The sequence below is a fragment of the Pelodiscus sinensis genome, chromosome 19 (assembly GCF_049634645.1).
Source record: "Pelodiscus sinensis isolate JC-2024 chromosome 19, ASM4963464v1, whole genome shotgun sequence".
NCBI lineage: Eukaryota > Metazoa > Chordata > Testudines > Trionychidae > Pelodiscus > Pelodiscus sinensis.
The window spans coordinates 4,890,698-4,913,300 of NC_134729.1; the positions used below are offsets into that span (position 1 = coordinate 4,890,698).

The window sequence follows — 22,603 nt, forward strand, 5'->3', positions numbered from 1 at the left end:
TCTGCTCCCAGCTGCCCCAGCCTGGCAGTGGGACACCCCCCCCCCCCCCAGCAGCAGGCACTGCCGGAGCCTGCATCTCTCCTGCCTAGGGGCTGGTGGCACGTGGGGGGAGCCCAGGGCATGGGCCCTGGACCCACCCACTGCTGCATGGGGCCCCAGAGTAGCCCGGGGGAGCAGCTGGGGTGCGGGTGCCCTGGGTGCAGGTCCTACTGGCCCTGGGCTTGGCAGTGCGGGAACCGGGGGCAGAGGATGCTCTGCGCTGCTTTAGGGTGAATTTATTTCACTGTGGGCCCCTTTAACAGCACCTAGAGCCAAAGAGATTGCGCGGAGCCTGCCCTCTGCTGGCCAGAGCCGGAACTGCTGCAGGGCACGCACCGACATCCCCCCCCCCCCCCCGTTGGGTGGTGAATTTTGGGGAGCCTCACCTCCCCGGAAACTGCAGCTGCGCCGCGCGCCGGGCCTCTCAGCAGCCGCTAGGACTGGAGGGGACCCCTGGGGACGGCCAGGCTGGCTCAGCGCAGGATCCAGCCGTGCTCGCAGCCAGCGGCTCCCGCGCAAGGCGCACCCTACCCCCCCATGCAGTCTGGCCCCCAGGCCGGGGAGGGGGTGTTATGGCCCCGTGGGGGAGGGAACCCCCGCTCAGCTGGAGTGCCCGGCCCCCCCGGTTGAGGTTTGGGGGGGCTAGATCTGCAATGGGCCCCCGGGGGGGGCAGGCAGCCCCAGGGGGGCGGGGGTTACGAAGGAGCGGCCGCGGGTTGGGGTGTTGGGAAGGGGAGGCGGGTGCAGGGGGAAGCCGTTGGGTGGAAGCCGGAGGGGGGGGGGCAGGGAGTGGGGTGCGAGGAATCGGGGGGCAGGGAGTGGGGTGCGCGGGGCTGAGCCTGGCTGTGACAGGAGTAAGGACACCTGTTGGGAGCGCGCGCTCCCGACAAGGGCAAAGGCGCGTTCCCGCTGGAAGCAGGTGAGAGCGCGCGCCTGGTTGGAATCCCGCGCGGGAGCGCGTCGCCAGAGCGCGCTCAGGTGCCCCGGGGTTGGCAGTCGCGCATGCAGGGTCCCCAGGAGTCACGCGCGGGGGGGCACACAGGGTGCACGGGGACACGCGCTCGGGGCTCGGTGCGCGGCGCGCCAGTGACCGCTGGCCGGGGCTCCGCGGGGGCGGCACCGTGACCGGGGGGATGTGGCCGGCGCTCCTGGGGGCCGGACACTTAAAGGCGGAGCCGGTTGCCTGGCCCGGGCAAAGCAGCGGAGCTGGGGGCTGCCCAGTGCCTGGGAACAGCAGGGGAACGCTGCCCGGGGCGCAGCCTGGCACCCAGCGTCCCTGCGCATGGCGGTGCCAGGAGGGGTCCCCAGACCATAGGGGCGGCGGTGCCAGGAGGGGCCCCGGGAGTGCCGAGGGGACTTGGCTGCGAGCCGATGCGGGGCCGCTGAGACCGAGGCAGGAGCAGGACAGAATTCCGCGATGCCCGCGCCGGCTGCCCGCGCCCCCGGCCCCTGAGCGCCGGGGTCTGGCCCCACGATGCCCTGGCACCGGCCGCTGGCGCTCTGCCTGCTGTGCCTGGCCTGCTGCCTGCTGCTGCCGGGCCGGGGCTGCGGGCCGGGCCGGGGCCCGCCGGGGCGCAGGCGGCCGGGCCGGAGAGCCCTGGTGCCGCTGCGCTACAAGCAGAGCGTGCCCGGCGTGCCCGAACAGACCCTGGCGGCCAGCGGGCGCGCCGAGGGCAGGCTGGGCCGCGGCTCCGAGCGGTTCCGCGACTTGGTGCCCAACTACAACCCCGACATCATCTTCAAGGACGAGGAGAACACGGGGGCCGACCGGCTCATGAGCGAGGTACGGGGCGGGGCGGGGCGGGGCGGGGCCCCTCTGCCTGCGCCCTCTGCCCCATTAGCCCGGCCGGGGCCCGGGGCTTCACAGGGCGAGTCCAGCCCGATCCCTTCTGGGAGACCGGGGCGGGACTTCGCGATAGAGACCTTTGGACCCGGGCGGCTGGGAATGGGGAGGGGGATCGGCTGGGAATGAGGGGACCTGCTGAGAACTGGGGGGGGGGGAGAACCAGCTCAGAAGGGGCCTGGCTGGGAATGAGGGGGACCTGCTGAGAACTGGGGGGGGGGGACCAGCTCAGAAGGGGCCTGGCTGGGAATGAGGGGGACCTGCTGAGAACTGGGGGGGGGGGGACCAGCTCAGAACGGGGCCTGGCTGGGAATGAGGGGGACCTGCTGAGAACTGGGGGGGGGGACCAGCTCAGAACGGGGCCTGGCTGGGAATGAGGGGACCTGCTGAGAACTGGGGGGGGGGGACCAGCTCAGAAGGGGCCTGGCTGGGAATGAGGGGGACCTGCTGAGAACTGGGGGGGGGGGGGGACCAGCTCAGAACGGGGCCTGGCTGGGAATGAGGGGGACCTGCTGAGAACTGGGGGGGGGGACCAGCTCAGAAGGGGCCTGGCTGGGAATGAGGGGGACCTGCTGAGAACTGGGGGGGGGGGACCAGCTCAGAACCAGGCCTGGCTGGGAATGAGGGGACCTGCTGAGAACTGGGGGGGGACCAGCTCAGAACGGGGCCTGGCTGGGAATGAGGGGACCTGCTGAGAACTGGGGGGGGGGGGACCAGCTCAGAACGGGGCCTGGCTGGGAATGAGGGGACCTGCTGAGAACTGGGGGGGGGGGGAGAGAACCAGCTCAGAAGGGGCCTGGCTGGGAATGAGGGGACCTGCTGAGAACTGGGGGGGGGGACTAGCTCAGAACGGGGCCTGGCTGGGAATGAGGGGACCTGCTGAGAACTGGGGGGGGGGGACCAGCTCAGAAGGGGGCCTGGCTGGGAATGAGGGGACCTGCTGAGAACTGGGGGGGGGGGGGACCAGCTCAGAACGGGGCCTGGCTGGGAATGAGGGGGACCTGCTGAGAACTGGGGGGGGGGGACCAGCTCAGAAGGGGCCTGGCTGGGAATGAGGGGACCTGCTGAGAACTGGGGGGGGGGGACCAGCTCAGAAGGGGGCCTGGCTGGGAATGAGGGGACCTGCTGAGAACTGGGGGGGGGGGACCAGCTCAGAACGGGGCCTGGCTGGGAATGAGGGGACCTGCTGAGAACTGGGGGGGGGGGACCAGCTCAGAACGGGGCCTGGCTGGGAATGAGGGGGACCTGCTGAGAACTGGGGGGGGGGGACCAGCTCAGAAGGGGGCCTGGCTGGGAATGAGGGGGACCTGCTGAGAACTGGGGGGGGGACCAGCTCAGAAGGGGCCTGGCTGGGAATGAGGGGGACCTGCTGAGAACTGGGGGGGGGGACCAGCTCAGAAGGGGGCCTGGCTGGGAATGAGGGGACCTGCTGAGAACTGGGGGGGGGGACCAGCTCAGAACGGGGCCTGGCTGGGAATGAGGGGGACCTGCTGAGAACTGGGGGGGGGGGACCAGCTCAGAAGGGGGCCTGGCTGGGAATGAGGGGGACCTGCTGAGAACTGGGGGGGGGACCAGCTCAGAAGGGGCCTGGCTGGGAATGAGGGGGACCTGTTCCCAGACGGGAGCTGCTCTAGGGCTGGTCTCCTCCCCCTCCCTCCCTGTCGATTTTCTGCCCCTTAGCTCGGAGGTTTGGCTGGGTTTAAAACACCAGGAGGCTGCCCCCCCTCCCAGACCCGCACCACCAGCCCCAAACCAGTGGCCTGAGACACTCCCCCTCCCCCCAGCAACAATGGGCACGGGAGGCTCCCGGGAGGGGTCCAGCTGGGGGGCGCTCAGGCCACCCCCCCCCCCCTTTGCTCTCTGAGCCATAGAGGATCAGGAACCAGCCACAGGCCCTGGGAGCCCCGGGGAGGGGGGCAGGGCTGGTTCTAGTGATCCTTTGATCCTTGGTGCCTTGGAGCACCCGGGGCTGGGGAAGCACTTAGCAGGTTCCAGTTCCCAGTTTCCAGACTCACTAGGGCGTCCTCCATGTCACTGACAGGGAAACTGAGTCCCGGGTAGGGCTGCTAGGCCCAGGCACACCGCTTCCCAGCCCTGCGCTGTGGCTTGGCACCTCTGTGCTAAGGGAAGTGCTCAGTGTCTGGGGGGAGGATGCCTGCCACAGAGCTGGGCAAACCAGGGTGGACCCCTCTGTCTGTGCAGGGTGCAGAGCTCTGATTCCCGCCCCTCCCCAGCCCAGGGACCCATTGGAGCCAGTGGGGCAGAACTGGGATGAGAAACACTTATTGGAAGCAGTTCATGCCCCTTTTGGGGCGACTGGCTTGGTGCTGGGGGGTGGAGCTGGTGAGAAGGGGAGGTTACAGCAGAGAAGCTGGAGTCTGGTTCCAACTCTGGGAGAGGAGCAGGGATGCGGGGGGACAGGTTGGGTGTGAATCTGACTCTTGAGACCAGCCTGGTTTTACACCAGAAGAAACCTGGTCCTTGGCTTAAGCATTTGACATGGACCCTGCGATGTTTGGCCCTTTGGCCACTTTCTCTTTGGCAGCGTATGTGTGTCTGTGCGCGTGCGTGTCCTGCTGTCACCCCTGGGTGTGTGCTGTCTTGCTGTCAGAGCCCGGTGGAGACAGGGCCCAGGCAGCTTTCCCCATGATGCAGCCAGGACAAGATACACATGGCCAAAGAGGCAGCTCCTTGGACAGGGTGGGAGTAGCAGGGGGAGCAGCGGAGACCCAGCCGCAGAGCAGGCAAGGAGAGCGAGGGGGGACAGGGATGTCCCATCCCACCTCATCTTCCTGCTGAGGCTTGGCCTGGCTGAAATGTGCCAGGAGCCTGGCTTACAATGAAGCCACTGTTGGCCCCTGCTAACTGGGCTCAGGCTTGCACACTAGGGCTATGTCTACACTGGCGGGTTCTTGTGCAAGAACGGCCATTCTTCCGCAGAGCATCCACACGGCCCACCTGCTCTTGCACAAGATTTACAGTAAAGCGTGGTAAGAGGGGGTTTCTTGTGCAAGAGCTATGCTCTATTCTAACAAGTGTAAGCTCTCTTGGACGCGCAGCAGAGCTTTCTTGCGCAAGAGAGCGTCCACACTGCCATGGATGCTCTTGCGCAAAAGCACATGGCAGTGTGGACGTGTTCTTGGGCAAGGGTTCTTGTGCAAGAACTCTTGCACAAGATGTTCTTGTGCAAGAACCCACTAGTGTAGACATAGCCTAAGATAGCACCCAGGAAACCTTTGCCTGGGCCCATTTCCACCCCTCCCTGGATGTGTTCTCTAGGCTTTTGAGACTCGGGCAACCCTGGAGACATTCACGGAGGACTGCTGTGTTGCTTTGGTTTGTTGCAAAGGTTAAGAGGATGCAACTAGGCCAGTGGCTTAGCCCCAGGAGACTTGGGCTCCAGTCCCAGCTGTCACGCGGCTTCTTCGTGCCTCACTTTCCCCATTGCACGAATGGGGATAACAGCCCTGCTCTGGCTGCCCAGGAGGGTGGGGAGGATAAACATGTGAATAGTGAGATGCTCGGACATTAGGGCAAAGGGGGGAAGAAAAGTCCCCTGGACAGCTGAATCAGTGCCCCCAGCAGGGCTGTTTGGGGGGGAATGGCTGCTTGGTGGCTGAAGGCAGTAGGATTGAAACATGCACAAAGCAGAGTTTCAGGTCCCAGCACAGCTGTCTGCGCTTTCTGTGTCCAAAAAATCTGCCTGCCAGAATCCTGGGGCGGTGAGTTCCACAGGTTAACACAGTGTTAGCAGCAAGTAGTTGAGTTGGCTTGATTGTGCCCCTTTGCTCTGACGGTTGGTGTAACCGCCCCCAGGGTGCCCTATGCCAGGTCCAAGCTGTGCCAGGGGAATTCTGGCTCTCCGGCTGTGCAAGCCAGTGACATTTCTGCCTCTTGTGTGCCTGTGGGTGGGCATATGAACTGCATCACAGATTCATTTCCTCCTGCTGAGTCACCCGATGCCCGTCGCCTGGGCGAGGGGGTGGCTGGCAGCCAAACTGGGTCTGGATGGCACGGGATGGTGGGCGTGGTGGGTCTGGAAAGAGAATGAGCTGGCTGTGTTAAAGAAGAGACAAAGAGGTGGGGGGGCATGGAGAGCAATGGGAACCAGTCGCACCAGGGTGAGTTTCTTGCCACTCATGCCTTGATGCTGGGGCGAGGAAAGTCTGCGCTTTGGCCGTTCTGCTCTCTAGGGTGAGGGGGCTGTTCTGGGGTGGGACTGTCCCTCACAGGGACGAACTGGACACTGTGATATTCAAGCCTTAGCTTGATGGGATATGTCTGGTGCTGGTCGGCATGGAAGCCAGGACGCCCAGGTTGTGTTTGCAGCACTGGGAGGGGAGTGGGGCCTAGTGGGTGGAGAATGCTAAACCCCGGAATTGGACAAACCCAAGTCCTTCTTCCTGGGCTAAATGCCAGCTCACTTCCTGGGCACGTTCGTGTGTTACAGCCACTCCTCGTCTGGCCAGTTCTGCTTCATCCTTGGGGTTGGCACCCAAAGGCCCTGCGCTGTATCACCATGGTGCCAGAGGCTTCTGTGGGAGTAAACTAAGCAGGGCAGGTCGTGAGCGATCCCTCCCTGTAGGCTGGGCCTTTGGTGTCCTCCCTCCGGCGCTGTCCAGCCCCTCCTCCAGCGTGTTAATAATGGCTGGCTTCTGTCCCTGCCAGCAGCCTGGGTTCACTGGCTAGCTCCTGCCCTGCTCTGTGCCTCAGTTTCCCCAGCTCTGAAATGGGGATAAGCTGGTACCCATATCCCAGGGCTGCTCTGAGGCGTTGGGACTGTGCTAAGAACCTCAGATGAGGGGGAGCTGGCAGGTTACTGGATACCTCTGGCATGTGAGCTGCACGGGGTGGGGTCTGCGCAGTGCCCAGGCTCCCCGCGCCAAGGGTTTTGCAGTTAGGGGGGTCACTCCCCCCTCCTCTGCCCTGACAGCACTTTCTGCTTCTCTTGGTTTCCCCACTTCAGAGGTGCCTGAAAATGCCCCTATTCAGCTGCTCCGGGACCAGGCGCCTGGCAGCCCTGGCCTGGCTCCACAGCTGTGACCGGCAGCTGCCTCCGCAGGTCAGGGCTCCCGTGGGCGCAGCTGGGGTCAGCTGGCTGCCACGGGGGATGCAGGGACTCGGAATAGAAAGTGAAGGTCACGGGCTCCTGCTGGGGCAACAGGGGGCGGGGGGCCTGTCTGGGGCTCCCCATCCGGGGCTATGGGGCAGCCGGGGGCGTGCTCTTGGCTGCATAGAGACATGGTAAGAGAGGAGGCTGCCCCGGGTTCCCTGGTCCAGGCTGCTTGGCTCTGTCTCCATCCTCTGCCCATCAGCCCTGCTCCCTGCCTCTCCTTCCTTCAGCCATTCTCCTCTGCCCCCTTCCCTTGTTCCCCCGCTCCAGTGCTCACTGCACTGCCTGTCCCTCTCTCGCGCCTTCCCATGCTCCCGCTGCACCAGCCTCGCCCTCCTGGTATGAGAATGTCAAGGCTGTTGGGAAGTGGTTACTTGTTTCTTTATTTGATTATTCCTTTAGTGATAAACCTCCTCTCCCAGCCTGGGCTTGCTGGGGTGTGTGTGTGTGTGTGTGTGTGTGTGTGTGTGTGTGTGTGTGTGTGTGTGTGTGTGTGTGTGTGTGTGTGTGTGTGCGCGCGCGCAGCTGGCATGATTTCCCCTCCCTCCTGTCTTGCCCTCTTCTGGGCTGTTTCTCCCTAAGGCTGCCATGCTGGGGCAGGGAATAAGGGTGTCTTGGGGAGGGTGGAAGGAAGCCAGGTTTCAACAGCCCTTAACTGCAGCCTGGGGGTCTGTGGGAGGACTTGGAGGGCAGCCCTCTCCCCTGCTACTCCAATGCAGCCACCTCTGGGGCAGAGCACAGAAGCTGCCCAAGAATCATGCAGCAAAGGGGCTCCCTTGCCCAGCACTGAGATGCAGCCTCCTCTGGGATGGAGCGTGGCAGCTGGCTAACAGCAGTGGCTGTGTAGGACACATTTTATCCTGCTGGAAGTGTGCGGGCAGGTGGTGCTGAAGGCTACCGAATGGAATTAGCTACCTTGAAATATGGCTGCTGCACCCTGACTTTTATGGGATGTTTGGCCATGAGGGTTCAGGGTCTGGGGGTGCATCCATTCTTTGGCTGGCCTGGGTATCCCAGAAAGTGCACCCCCATAGAGGGTGCAGGCTATGGGGTGGGGGAGGATCCCCAGCCTGGCTGTGAGGAGGGAGGGGGAGTCCGGCTAAATGGATCCCCCAGATCCTCAAGCACTTCTCCCCCCATGGGATACTCGACTCTTTCTCCAGCCTGATACCCCCAAGCAGGTGGCTAGCTCAGCAACCACCTCGTCCCCTGCTCCAGCCCCCCCACCCTTGCAGAGCCCAGATCCTGGTCAGTAGCTGCTCTCCGTGAAGGGGGGAGACTGGCCGGAGAGTGGGGTCCCATGGCTGCCCATCCCATAGAGCACTTTCCCCCTCGCTGACACCAGCCAGGGGGTGCAGAGCCGCTGAATGGGCCTTTTGTGGCAAAGCTGATGACTTTGCTGTTATTTCCCTGTTGAACCGGAGGGTTTGAAATTCTCGCCGAGTTAAGTAATTCTTGGGCTGGAAAACAGCTATTGTGCTGTGAGGCGCGAGGCGCTGGGATGCGCGGCACATTCCTCCTCCGGTCCTTTCCTGCCGCCCCTGCATGCCATAAATCTGACTTTGTTCCCTTGGCTTAAATGCCACCCGTGCCCACCAATGTTCCCTCTAATCTTTTCCATTCGTGTGCAGATTTTTTTCCCCCAGCCATGTGTGGAATAAGTTTTATGTCCACTGAGGCGCGTGTGGATGTGCACCACCAGTAGAAACAAAGCCTAGCTGTGGGCACTCTGCTAATCAGCGGGGCGGCACTGGAATCTCTCCTAAGTGGCCAAACACTGGCTGCCCACCCCATCTCTCCGTTTGCTCCTCTTTTGTTCCTTCCCCTCACTCCTCCCTGCCCACCCCATCTGTCCCCCAGAACCTAGCTCTGCAATCTGGCTGTAGGACTTGGCCCTACTGCTGGGTGCTGAAGGGGTCAGTGAAAGGAACCCGGGAGCGGGGAGCGGATCGAGTGGGATTCTGATTTCAATCCACTGTTTTTCAAAAAAGTGGTTGTGCCCTCTCGGTGTTATACTGAGCTGCTCTGCCTCACCCCAGAGGTGGCTGCAGTTCTCGGAGGGAGGAATGACATTCTAGCGGAATAACCTGGACATTGGTTGAAGACAAAGTGTCCATGGCCTGTAGCAGGATGGATGTCTGTCCAATCCAGAGATTCATGGCTTTGTCTAGGCGGGGAAGCTTGGTTACCCCATTCCTACACTGCCCCTGAGTGAGTGGGGATGGGGCTAGATCCCCAGAGTCTTGGCTCCCAGCCCCCTGCTCTAGAGGGAGCCGCTTCAAACAAGTATCCTCCCATGCTCCTGGAAGGCGGATTAGCCATTCCCTCTGGGCCTGACCCGAGTTAATTAATCACCAATTAAGGAGCGGTCTGGGGGGAGCTGGTGAGCGCTGGTTTAGACTGTTTCCATGTGGCTGCCCAGGTGGGGGAAGGCAGGCCCAGTTTATTCCTCTTCCCCCCCTCCCCTCCTCTCTGCTTTGGTTCTGCAGCCAGGCCAGCCATGTCCCCTCCCCGCGCGGCTCTGTGTGCCCACAGTGTCCCTGCCCAGGGGATTTCAAAACCGCCAGCCTCTGACCACAAGCCAGGACTTGGAGAAACGGCCTCCCGCCCCGGGTCTCACTGGAGAGCTCAGAACCTGACCCAGTTCAGCCCTGGGGGCCTGGCCCATTCTGTACCAAGGCCCATGGCATCTCCTCGCCGGGCTGGGGGAGGGGACCCTTGGGGTAGGCGGGAGGGGTCTGCTGAGAAGGTGAAAGGAGGGGGAGCAGAGGAGGGGGGGGGAGGGTGCTGGTCCCCACTAGCCAGCAGAGAGTGAGTGCAGCCATGTGTGGCTTGGGGGGGGTGAAGCATGGAGTGGGGCTGCAGGTGTCACACCCCTGGGGCCCGGGTTTCTGCTGGCAAAGGGCCAATGGAAGCACCGGGCAGGCATGGGAAAAATCGCCCCTCCAGGCTTGCGCTGCAGACTCAGCTCCCAAGCTTGTGGCCTGTGGGGAGGGTCACCACAGCCCCCGGACTTTTGTGCCACGCAGGCATTAGGGGAGCCCGTCGGATGCAGAGGCCAGGACTCCTGGGCCCTGTCCCTGGCAGTGCTGTGCCCTGGGGCAAAGTCCCTTCCCCTTGTGTTTGCCTGCCCCCCGAGTTTGTCTGGCCCATGGGCCAGGGCTCCACTGCAGAGACAGGTGTGGCCTTGGCCCAGGCTGGCTCCAGGAGACCCGTCTGCCATGCTGGGTGGAAGCTACCCACTGCCCCACCTCTGGGTGTGGAGGGCACTTTTCATTTCCACAAGGCATTCACCACTGGGGTGCCAGTGTCTATGCAGGGCCCAGCACGGCCGAGGCTCCATCTCTGCTGAAACGCCCCTGGCCTGCCAGCCCCTGTGAGTCCCCACGCTCGGGGGCACCAGCTGACGTTCCCGTGCGTATTGCTCTTGGAACGCCAACAGGCGGAACCGAACCTGGGCCCTCTGGAGCGCAGCGCATGAGCCTCTACCGCATGGGCTGAAAGCCAGCCGGCGCTCAGCTCAGGCTGTGGACCAGACTCAATCTCTTTCTCTGTAAATGGTCTAAGTGCTACTCCATGAGACAGTGAACTACTCCCAGTAGGTGTGTGGCTGGCACGCGCCCGTTAACCAGCAAGCCTGAGAGATCAAGGGGGCGCAGCTCCCTGTGCCCTCCCGTCTCCCCCGCTCATTGTGGCGGTGAAAATGGCCAGCCCCAAGGAGTTAAAAATTCACCAGTGGCCTTTGCGCCTTGCCGCAGCATCCCCACCATCCTCCATCTGGACCTCCCTCAGTGCACCCAAATCTGCTAGCACATCCTTGGACCGTTCCTCCTCTCGTGTCAGTCTCCTGCCCTTGCAGTCCCCGGTGATCTGGGAATTTCCCTCCGCTAATGCCAGCTCCCTTCCATCTACCCCCTGCCTCTCCCGTCCCTCCGGAGCAGCAAGGGTTAACAGCCCCCTCTCCCTCGCCAGCGCTGCAGGGACCGTGTGAATGTGCTGGCTGTTGCCGTGATGAACATGTGGCCTGGCGTGAAGCTGCGGGTGACGGAAGGCTGGGATGAAGACGGGCACCACCTGCCTGACTCGCTGCACTATGAGGGGCGGGCGCTGGACATCACCACATCTGACCGTGACCGGGAGAAGTATGGCATGCTGGCACGCCTGGCCGTGGAGGCCGGCTTCGACTGGGTCTACTATGAGTCCAAGTCCCACATCCATGTGTCGGTGAAAGCAGGTACCTGGAAGTGGGGTGATGACGTGGGGGGGCAGGCAGCCCCCGTGCCGGATACCATGGACCCATTGCCTTGGTTGGTGGGTGTCTTTAGGCTGACGACCCTTTGTGCAAATTCAGAAATTTGCTTCTGCTCACATGTAAGAGTGAAAACTGTGCAGCTGCTGCCACCGCCCAGCTGTATGATTGCGCAGAGGCTGTGTCCTGAGTGGGGCACAGCGCATGGCAGAGAGTGTGGGGGGCAGGAGAGGATGGATTTGCTATGTCTTCATTTGAAATCCCTCACAACCCCCTCGATAGCCTTTCATGCCCAGTGGGCAGAGGACTAGGTGTGGACTGTGGGTCCTGGGTTCTAGTCCTATCTCTGCCAATGACCTACTTTGTGACCTTGGGTAAGTCTCGTCCCAGCTCCATGCCTCAGTTTCCCTTTCTACCATTTGTCTATACAGACTGTCAGCACCCTCTCTTTGTAGGGCCCAGGGTCCTGATCTTGCGTGGTGCTTCTAGACACTACAATAATAATTGCAGCTGAATTCCTTACACCTCCCTCTACGGTTAAGGCCTTTACAAAATTCTAACATGAATAGAATCATTCTTACAACTTCTGTAAAAAAAATTCCATGCAAGAAGGGCTCTTAGTAATTGTTAAAAAAAAAATCCTAATAATGTATTTTTTTAAATCCCCCCTTCCCTTCCAGCAGCCCCCAGAAACCCAGCTAGACCCTGTGCCCGAACCAGCCCGGGATGAGAACTAAAACACACCCATCAGCACTGGAAAGTCCTCAGGGCTATTACTTGATTTCAGCGTGAACCATTTCAGGTGTGGTTAGCGACAGGAGTAGAGCTGCTCCGTGTGGTGTGTTTGCCGCTGTGGTGTGTTTTAAGCGTGGGCTTTGTCACTTAAGAGCTAGTTTGTGTTTGTGTCATTTTGTGGCCCATTTCAAACCACCCTTCTCTATGGCAGATTGGCTGGATCCTCCTGCACACACTGTTCAGTTCCTTGTGAACAGCAGGCAGGATCCTGCACGGCCTACATACACGGGGGCTGTGGTTTGGGTCCTGATGCGCCAGTGCGCGGCACCTTGCCTTGTAGTTTCTGCTGGCGCCAAGTGGAGGTAGTGGCTTACAGGGGAGTGTTGTGGACTGGTGTGGCCAACACCCAGGCTGCCACCCAATCATGCCTCTTGGTTTTAACCTCCCAGGGGCAGAGCTGGGGGTGTTGTTACATCTCAAAATTTCCCCACTGAGCAGCCGCACTCCAAGGCAGGAGGGGAGAGAAAACTCTTGGATCCCTTTGGAAGTACCTTGTTAAGCGGTGGGAGAGGGGGGGGGTTCCCAAGCACGGGGCCCCACTAGCCTCTTTCTGGATTGATCCTGGCAGCTGTGAGCTTGACCAAACCCGGACCACAGAAAGCTGCAGGCGCTGCTCTGCCCCCAACGTGAGTGCACCACATGGAGCCTGACTGGGCCGGGTATTGGGCTCTCTGCTCCAGAGCAAACCCCCATACAGTGTGTGTCAGGCCTTGTGCTGGATTAAACTGCCCCCGGGCGAGCCCTGTTATAACCTGGTGCAGCACTTCTGCACGGGGGAGGTCGTGCAACATCCGAGCGAGGCAGCGGCAAGTTCCCCATGTGGACAGGTGGCGAGCAGGGTGCCGACACCCACCTGTGCCTCCCCGCGCTAACGGCAGCCTCCGTCTTTCTGCAGATAACTCCCTGGCCATCCGGGCCGGCGGCTGCTTCCCGGGCCACGCCACGGTGACCCTGCAGAGCGGCGAGCGGAAGGGGCTGTCGGCGCTGCGCCGAGGTGACTGGGTGCTGGCCGTGGACCGGAGCGGCCAGGTGGTCCCCACCGAGGTGCTGCTTTTCTTGGACCGCGACCTGCGCCGGCGCGTGTCCTTCGTGGCCATCGAGACGGAGAGCCCCGCCCACCGGCTGCTGCTCACTCCCTCCCACCTGGTGTTCGCGGCCCAGGCCAACGGCACAGCCGGCTTCATGCCCGTCTTTGCCAGCCGGGTGCAGGCGGGGGACTCGGTGCTGGCCCACCGCTCTGGCAGAGGTGGGCTGCAGCCAGTCAGGGTGCTGCGGGTGTCACGGGAAGAAGGCGTGGGGGTGTACGCCCCGCTGACCTCCCACGGGACCCTGCTGGTCAACGGGGTGCTGGCCTCCTGCTACGCCATCCTGGAGAGTCACCGCTGGGCCCACCACGCCTTCGCCCCCCTCCGGCTCTTGCATGGCCTCCTCTCGCTGCTGCCCTCCGGTGGCGAGGCCAAGAACTGCAGTGTGCCGGAGACTGGCATGCACTGGTACTCACGCCTGCTCTACCGGCTGGCATGGGGGGTGCTGGGCCAGGACTCCCTCCGCGCCTAGCGGCCCCTCCCCCCCACATCCCTGACTCAGACAAAGTTCATGTAACAAACTGGACAAAAGCAGCTGCCAGGCTTTATTCCAAGTGCCTTGTGATCCCTGAAGGGGAACCCCTGGCCCATGCCGCCAGCAGGGCAGCGAGGGGGAACTGGCGTCCCTGCTACAGCCTCACAGGAAGTCTCAGCAGAGAGGTGTGCTGACCGGAGATGGGCGGGGCGGGGGGGGGGCTCTTTGCAGTCCCCCCAGCTGCGACTCCACCGAATGCAGCAGGTTGGGCCCGGACCAGCCCCTCCATTTGCTAAAACCTCCTTGCACCTCCCTCCCTCGTCCTGCAGCTGCCCCCCTCCCCATGTCCTGGCACAACCCTTCCCTCTGCTGCTCTGTGAGTGTGGCACCTACCTACCCACCCTCCTCACGTCTCCCCCATCAGCAGATTCTGTCCCTGCCGGCTCCCTGCTGCCCACCCCCCCCCCCCGCCCAGTGCGTGGGAGATCCTGGCAATGGGTACAGCCAGCTGGCACTGCTGCCCCCTGTGAAGCCTCAGGAGGGGGGGCACTGGGACCAGTTTGTGCCCTACCAAGGAGCGTGGGCAAGGCAAGGGTTGCACAGTGCCTGGAAGGTGGAAAGGGGAGGGGGTCCCTGAAGCCAGCTCCTACCGGGGAAGGCAGCCACCCTCCCCACGACCCTCTGCCCAGCTGCCGTTCTGGGCCACTCTGGCAGCCGCTGTGGGCTGTGCGTGCCTCCCCCACATCCCCCCAAAGGGGACTCAGAACGAGCTCCCGGGGCGGTGGGCGAGGGAGGGCTCCGGCGAGGGCTTCTGGCCCAGCAGCCCCACAACTGGGGCAGGAACTGGGCATCTGAGGGTTCCCCTGAGCTTTGAACTCCGAGGGGCCCCATTGGGTGGCGGGGGGAGGGGGAGTGTCATTGAATTGAAAAGCCAGACCCTGGCCAGGCTGCCTTGGGAACTGTGGGAGCCAACTACTGTGGGGCAGTGTGGACTAGTGGCTAGAGGCCCCTGGGTTCCAGGAGGAGAGTACAGGCTTGTGGTCAGATCAGTGTGGGGTGACCGGGAGTCAGGACTTTGTGTGTGTGTGTGTGTGTGTGTGTGTGTGTTAGCGTTAGCACTGGCACAGCAACGCTCATGTCTTAGCATCCTACCCGACAAGGGTGAGCTCCCTGGCAGCCTGTGCTAGGCTGAATTGGGCTGTTCCGTGTGGGCAGCGCCAGGCAGGGGATGGGTCTCTCCCAGCAGGGGGCGCCAAACGGAGGCAAGTTGTTCCCCAGAATGGGTGGGGCAGAGGGGGGAAGAGCTATTGCTCCAGATGGTCTCATGTGGGGGGGGGGGGGGGTGCATGTATCTTGGTAACAGGTTCATTCTGCCCTGCTGGGCCCTGTGGCTCTAACCCCGTAACTCCCCCCGCCCCGCTCCAGAGTTTTATTTTTCTATTTATAAATGGTAATATAATGTTGCACACGGTTCGCCAGGCCCTGGGCTGTCAGGGCCGTGCGCCCGGCCGGGGGTTAAAGATGCTTTAACTCTCTGGGGGTTTTTTCAAATCATATTTAATTTTTTTAATAAAGAGATTGTGTAGCCTAGAGAGAGGCCGCAGCAGCTGCATCCTTCCCCCCCATTTCCCCCCAGACATGGCTAGTTCCTCTCTGGCCCGGGGAGGTGGGGGAGCAGACTGGAAGTTGCCCAGATCCCCCGTGCCATGGGTGGCAACAGGCACAGGGGCACTCAGGCCTGGGTTTTCCATGTCTCCCCTACTGACCCCCATGGCACTGACACCAGGCACAGCTTGTGTCTCCCACCCCCCCAGGTCACACCCAGCACTGCTTAGCCTAGGGGAAAGCAGCCAGGTGCCCTGGACGCGCCCCTCACCTAGTCCTAGCTCCTGCCTCTCTGCCGCCCATGGGGCCCCAGATCCTGCCCCCAGCCCCTCCCCCACCAGCATCCCACTGCACATTCCTCGCTTCGCATTTGCATAGTGAAGGTCAAGTGGGTGCGGGCCTGTGAGAGCAGCCAGTGTTTGCGCCCAGGGAGGCTGGCTGGGCCTCTCCCTCAGGCCCTGCTCCCTTCTGGCTCCTCTCCTGGGGGCGAGCACACGGCCAAGTGCCAGCAGGGGTGGGGCTGGCGTCACTGGAGGAACAGCAGCACCCTACGCCCTCCCCAGCCTGGCTGGCATCTGTTCCACCCCAGGTGCCTTTTCCCCCCTTACACTGAACCTCCCCCACCCCCGGCACCGGCACGAGACCAGCCCCTTCCGGAGCACCAGCACCATCCTCCCGCCGGGGGAAGGGGCGACTCGTGTGGCCACCCTGGAGGGACCAAGCCCGGAGCTCTTTGCCGTCTGGGCCGTCCTGAAGTGTGGAGATTCTTGGGGAGCCTGAGGGGCGTTCTAGGCCTGGAGGCAGGGGGCTGGATTTGGAAGGCCAGGGGCTGCGTGCAGAAGGGAAATGCGCCCTTCCCCCCCTCCCGCTCCGCAGCACCTGAGCCATTTCCACGTCTGAGCCCCTTTGAGGAAATGATGCAGGAGAATGGGGGTGGGTTAGGGTTGACCAGGTGGCTGGACTTAGTAGAAACTCCCCCCCCCCCCCATTATCACTGTGAGCATCTTTAGGCAATGGAATAATCCCCCCCCCCATTTGCTGTCTCACCCCAGCCTCAGCCCAAAGCAAGCAAGGCCTCACCCCTGAAAGGAACAGCTCCTCTAGCCCCTCCCCCTGCATCTGTCCCCAGGACCCACTGCCACCCCGGGGAGATGGACAGGGTGGGGGAGGAGTGAGCTGTTTCATTGCCCCTTCTGCCCACCAGGCGGCTAGCGATGGGCCCTAGGCGAGCGGGGGTAAGGGGAGGAGGCTAAGCTGTGCCGGAATTGGGATAAAACGATGGGCAGACGGGTTCAAATGCACCAGGACAGGCAGAATCTCCCCTGCCCACACAGCCACTCAGCTCAGACAATGCCCCGCCTTCCCCTTCTCCGGGTGCCCCCCATTCACCGTGCCCCCTGCAATCTCTTCTCTCCCTGGTCACCCACCTCCCAGCCTGCCCATTACAGTGGTCCGCTTGGCACAGCCCAGAGCACATCTGGGGGCAAGGCCCCTGGCACCTCTGTCCGGGCTGCCCAGCGTGTGCCATGTAGGAGCCAGTCTGAGAACTTTCCAAACTCACCGCACGTGTGAACATACACAAAATACGTGGCCGTGTAGGGCTGTGAAAATTTGGGGCACCAAATTTTCAGGTGCTCCTACTCAGCTGTATGTGTTTGCCTGCCTATGTATGGCCCTATCACCTCGGCTGCAGCCTGCCTGGTTCCTCTCTGCCCACCACCCGCAGCTCCTCTCTCCTAGAATCATAGAATCCTAGATCTGGAAGAGACCTCAGAAGGTCATCAAGTCCAGCCCCCTGCCCAAGGCAGGACCAATCCCAACTAAATCAACCCAGCCAGGGCTTCGTCAAGCCGAGACTTAAACACCTCTAGGGATGGAGATTCCACCACCTCCCTAGGGAACCCATTCCAGTGCTTCCCCACCCTCCTAGGGAAATAGTTTTTCCTAATATCTAACCTACACCTCCCTCACTGTAACTTGAGACCATTGCTCCTTGTTCTGCCATCCGCCACCACTGTGAACAGCCTCTCTCCATCCTCTTTGGAACCTCCCTTCAGGAAGTTGAAGGCGGCTCTCAAATCCCCCCTCACTCTTCTCATCTGCAGACTAAACAGACCCAAGTCCCTCAGCCTCTCCTCGTAGGTCATGTGCTCCAGCCCCCTCATCATTTTGGTCACCCTCTGCTGGACCCTCTCCAATGCGCCCACATCCTTTCTATAGTGGGGGACCCAGAACTGGACACAATATTCCAGATGTGGCCTCACCAGTGCCAAATAAAGGGGAATAATCACTTCTCTGGATCCGCTGGCAATGCTCCTCCTAATGCACCCCAATATGCCATTTGCCTTCTTGGCTACAAGGGCACACTGTTCACTCATATCCAGCTTCTCATCCACTGGAACCCCCAGGTCCTTTTCTGCTGAACTGCTGCTTGGCCAGTTGGTCCCCAGCCTGTAACAATGCTTGGGATTCTTCCGTCCCAAGTGCAGGACTGATGCTCCCTGCCCCTCTTCCCTCCCCCAGCTACCTAGCTGGCTGTTAGTGAGGCTCCCTCCAGCCGGGCATGGAGTAAAGAGGAACTCACAACCTCCACAGCTCCACTCCGGCCCCAGGGAACCCCCCAAGCTCAGGTAGAAGCCATGGGGGGGGACCCCCAAGCCCCAGGCGGAAGCCATTCAGGAGGGGAGTTGAGTGGAAAGGGAAGCCCTGAGCCTCAGCAGAAGTCACACATGGGGGGGCCCATACAATGTAAGGACGGCTCTGGTCTCTGGGGCCTGCCATGCCCATCATACTAGCATGGAGACCGAGACCTACAGAAAGAGAGGGAGGGGAGTGCTTGAAAGTGGTTGAAACGGTGATAAAGAACGTACCTACCAGCCACACGGAGGACCAGGGTTTGTTGGGGAAGAGTCAACACGGCTTTTGTAAAGCGAAGTCACCTCCCCAGTCTACTAGAATTCTCCAGGATGAGGGGGGGGTGTCAGCAAATGTGTGGACAGGAGATACAGTGTGCTTGGCCTGTCAGAAACTTTGATACGACCCCTCATCAGAGGTTGTAAAGCCAAGTGAGCAGTCATGGGATAAGGTCCTCTCCTGGATCGGTGGTTAAGAGCTAGGAAACAAAGGATAGGAATAAATGGTCAGTTTTCACAGCAAAGGGAGCTCGATAGCGGGGTCCCCCAATGAGCTTCACTGGGATCAGTGCTGTGTGACAGATTCGTAAGTGTGCTGGAAAAATGGGTGCGCAGTGAAAAGGCAAAGTTTGCAGATGATGCCAAATTAGTGATTAGCACAGCAGACGGCCAAGGGATCTCAGAAAACCGGGTGGGTGACTGGGCGAGGAAACACCAGATAAAATTTAATGTAGATCAGTGCAAAGTAGTGCACATTGGAAAGCACGATCGCAATCATGCATACAAAGTCATGGGGTCTAAATTGGCTGTTAGCAGTCAGGAAAGAGATCTTGGACTCATGGAGAGTTCTCTGAAAGCATCTACTCTGCATGCAGCGACAGTCAAAATGGCTAATAGACTGTTGGGAACCATTAAGAAAGAGATAGATAAGAAGACAGAAAATATTATATTGCCACTATGTAAATCCATGGGATGCTCAGACCTTGAACACTCTGTCGTTTTGTTCACACGGTCTGAACAAGCTATATTAGAATTGACAGGAAACCTGAGAAGGGCAACAAAAATGCTTAGGGGATTGGACAGCTTCCATCTGAAGTGAGATTAAAGACTGGGACCATCAGCCTGGAAAAGTGATGACTGATGGGGGATACGATAGAGGGCTATAAATATATGACTGGTTTGGAAAAGATGAATAAGGATACATTGCTTATCCCTCCATGTCACACATGAATCATGGGCCACCCAATGAAATTAACATGCAGCAGGTTTAAAACAAACCAAAGGAATTACTTCTTCCCACAACACACAGCCAATCTGTGGAACTCCTTGCCAGGGGATGTTGTGAAGCCAAAAGTATAACTGGGTTGAGTCAGATAAGTACCCAGAAGTCAGCTACTGCAAAGACAGGCCCAACAAGGAAAATAACAGACTACCACTGGTTATCACCTGCAGCCCCCAGGTCAAAACCCTCCAATGCAGCATTGACAATCTACAACCTATCCTGGAAAATGATCCCTCACTCTCACAGGCCTAAGGAGACAGGCCAGTCCTTGCCTACAGACAACCCCCAACCTGAAGCAAATCCTTTCCAGCAACCACACATCACACCTCAAATACACTCACCCAGGAACCTACCCCTGCAACAAACCCTGATGCCAATTCTGTACACACATTTAGACAAGCGACACTATCACAGGACCTAATCACATAAGCCACATCAAGGACTCATACAACTGCACATCCTCTAATGTGATATATGCCATCAAGTGCCAGCAATGCCCCTCTGCCATGGATATTGGCCAAACTGGACAGTCTCCATGACAAAGGATAAATGGACATAAATCCGACACATTCATCTGGTCAACTTCGGTCATCTGAAAAAGCGAGCTGTGCCCATCAAAGCTCATGATACCATCTACATGTTTTGTTAGTCTATAAAGTGCTACCAGACCATTTGTTGGTTTTTACACATAAACATGTAAGAGAACATTTTAACCCACTCAATCATTGATTTAAAAGTAGCCATTCTTCTACAAAGGAATTTAACTAAATAACTACAGAGAGTCTGCAGAACTGGAATTTATTCACAGATTTGACACTGTTACCCTGGGCTTAAACAAAGACATTCACTGATTGGTGCGTTACAAAGCCAATTTGTCCTGCCATTAATATCTGCATTTCTACATCAAAAGCTATGTATGGGACACATCCAGCTCACTTAATTAGCTTCGTTAACATGGGTCCTACAATTGACAGGTACTTCTTCTGCTGTTTTATATTAGTTTCTGTTATTTCCACTCCAACTCGTCCGATGAAACTTAAAAAACAACAAATAGTTTTGCAGCACCTTAGAAACTAACAAGACAGGTAGACTAGATGAAGTGGGTTGTGCCTATGAAAGCTCATGATTAGGCAGGTCAACATTGCAAATGAGACAGGGATTTAAATATCGCGTGCCTAATTTGCATAAAAATGGCCACCACGTTTTGCCGATTCAGCACCTCCTTGCAGGAGGCATAAGGGATCTGTCGAAAAAGGTACACACATCCCCTCTTTCTAGGAGCTATGAAGGCACTGGAAAACTCTTAAGTTTTTTTAGCAGATAATTTAGCAGTTGGCTGACAGGAGCACTGTATCTAATTCCTATATAAAAGAAAGAAAATTAAATAAATATCAGACCCACTTAGCTCTAATACTAACATTGTCTAATACAGCAATTCCTCATTTAACACTATAGATATGTTTCAGAAAATGATCGTGTTAAGTGAAAATGTGTTCAATTTTCCCATTAAAAATAGTTGCGTTTCAAGCGGTGGTGTCTGTTGGGACCGGGACATAAGGTTGGGGGAGAAAGAAGACTGGGTTATAGCAGGGAGGGGAGGTGTCTGGCTCTGGGGAAGGAAAGGGGAGGAGAGAGGAAGGGGATTGGGTTGGGGGAATGCCTCTATGACGGGTCTGCCGGGACCCGCATTGCGTCCGGCGAGGGGGAGTCGCCGGGGAACAGCGCCGCAAGTGGCGAACCCTCCGTTGCTTTGCAGGGAGGCAATGGGCCGGCTGGGGAAGTCGTGTTATTCTGGGGACGGTCGTGTAATTCAAAAAACGTTCCCCCAAAAAATCGTGCTATTGCGAAATCGTGTTAAGCAGGCACGTGTTAAATGAGGAATTACTGTACTAACATGGTCTGTGCTCTTTATTTGAAAACTGGACTCCCTAAACTCCATTCATCTGAAGAAGTGGGCTGTGCCCACGAAAGCTCATGAGACCATCTGCATGTTTTGTGAGTCTCTAAGGTGCTGCAGGGCTATTTGTTGTTTTTTAAGTTTTTCCAGTTACAGACTAACAGGGCTACCCCGCCACCCCCCGAAACTAACATGGTCTGACATCTTCTCACAAGTCACTTAAGGGACACTTGCCAGCCTTAACATTTTAATATCTGTTCTTATTTTGTTACTAGATCTGTAGACAGAGAGATTGTCAGGACTCCTTGGCACTCAACTCTGGAAACAGAGTGGGGTTCAGTGCGTTATGGCAGGGGCCAGATACAGCTGGGTTCTATATAAGAACGTTAGAACGGCCATACTGGATCAGACCAATGGTCCATCTAGCCCACTATCCCGTCTTCCAGCAGTGGCCAGAGCCAGGTGATTCAGAAGGCATGAATAGAAGAGGCAGTCACCATATGATCCATCCCCTGTCCCTCATTCCCAGCCTCTGGCAAACAGAAGCGAGAGATACCATCCCTGCCCATTCTGGCTAGTAGCTATTGATGGACCTATTAACTTATTTTGTTCTTACTGGAATCCTCTTATCGTTTGGGCCTTTTTACCATCTTCTGGTGAAGAGTTCCACAGGTTGACCAGGAAGAAATAATGTCTTTTGTTTGTTTTAAATCAAAACATATAAATGTCTTTGGGGCAGCTTCTTGTGTTATGTTAGTGAAGGAATAAATAACATCTCCTTATTCTATTTTCCCACACTATTCATGATTCTTTAATCCTATAACATATCCCCCCGCCCTTTAGTCATTTATTTTCCAAGCTGGAAAGTCCCAGTCTTTTAAATCACTCCTCACGTGGAAGATATTTCTTACCCCTAATCATTTCTGTTGCCCTTTCTGTACCTTTTCCAAATCCAATAGATTTTTTTTTAAAGATAGGGCAACCAGAAATGCATGCAATATTCAAGATGTGGGCAAATCATGACTTTATGTAGAGGCAATATATTTTCTCTCTCATTACCTATTTCCTTCCTGATGATTTCCAATATTTGGTTAGCTTTTTAGATTGCTACTGCACACTGAGCAGATATTTTCAGGAAACTATCCACAATGATTCCAAGATCTCTTTCTTGAGTGGTAACAGTTATTTTAGACCCCCCATCATTTTTGTAGGCATAGTTGATACTATATTTTTCCATGTGCATTCACCTCACTGATTACCCCTTTTTCAAGATCATCTATTACATATTTGAGTGAGTTTGTCTGTCTATCCATCTGTCTGTTTGTTCAAGAGCTTCTCCTAAATAGAGCTATGACCACCAAATTTGATATACAACTTCCTTTGATCATAACTCAGAGCAGGGCTACTCAACTTTGGAAGACACAGGGGCCACAGTGATACTCACAGCACATGCCGAGGGCCACAACTTAAATGTGGTTGCAAATACATGCAAATATATATGCAAATATATGCAAATAGCATCTCACACTGATGGTTATGAATAGAAAGATTAAGGCAAAACGTAGGGCCCATCTAAGTCAGCTCTGC

General features: G+C 58.3%; 1 protein-coding gene across 1 annotated transcript; it reads left to right on the forward strand.

Annotated features, from left to right (window-relative positions):
• The first annotated feature begins 904 nt into the window (after positions 1 to 904).
• DHH (desert hedgehog signaling molecule) lies at positions 905 to 13,911 on the forward strand. The gene is made up of 3 exons (XM_075901974.1): positions 905 to 1,822; positions 10,968 to 11,229; positions 12,935 to 13,911. The coding sequence occupies exons 1-3, from the start codon at positions 1,514 to 1,516 to the stop codon at positions 13,594 to 13,596; spliced, it is 1,233 nt and encodes a 410-aa protein (XP_075758089.1). The 5' UTR covers positions 905 to 1,513; the 3' UTR covers positions 13,597 to 13,911.
• The last annotated feature ends 8,692 nt before the right edge of the window (positions 13,912 to 22,603 follow it).

Bases quoted from the DNA above. Each gene is read 5' to 3' on its own strand.
- DHH (XM_075901974.1), top strand. From the start codon at position 1,514: ATGCCCTGGCACCGGCCGCTGGCGCTCTGCCTGCTGTGCCTGGCCTGC. The intron at 1,823-10,967 runs GTACGGGGCGGG...CTCCCTCGCCAG, and splicing joins CCGACCGGCTCATGAGCGAG to CGCTGCAGGGACCGTGTGAA. The intron at 11,230-12,934 runs GTACCTGGAAGT...GTCTTTCTGCAG, and splicing joins CCATGTGTCGGTGAAAGCAG to ATAACTCCCTGGCCATCCGG.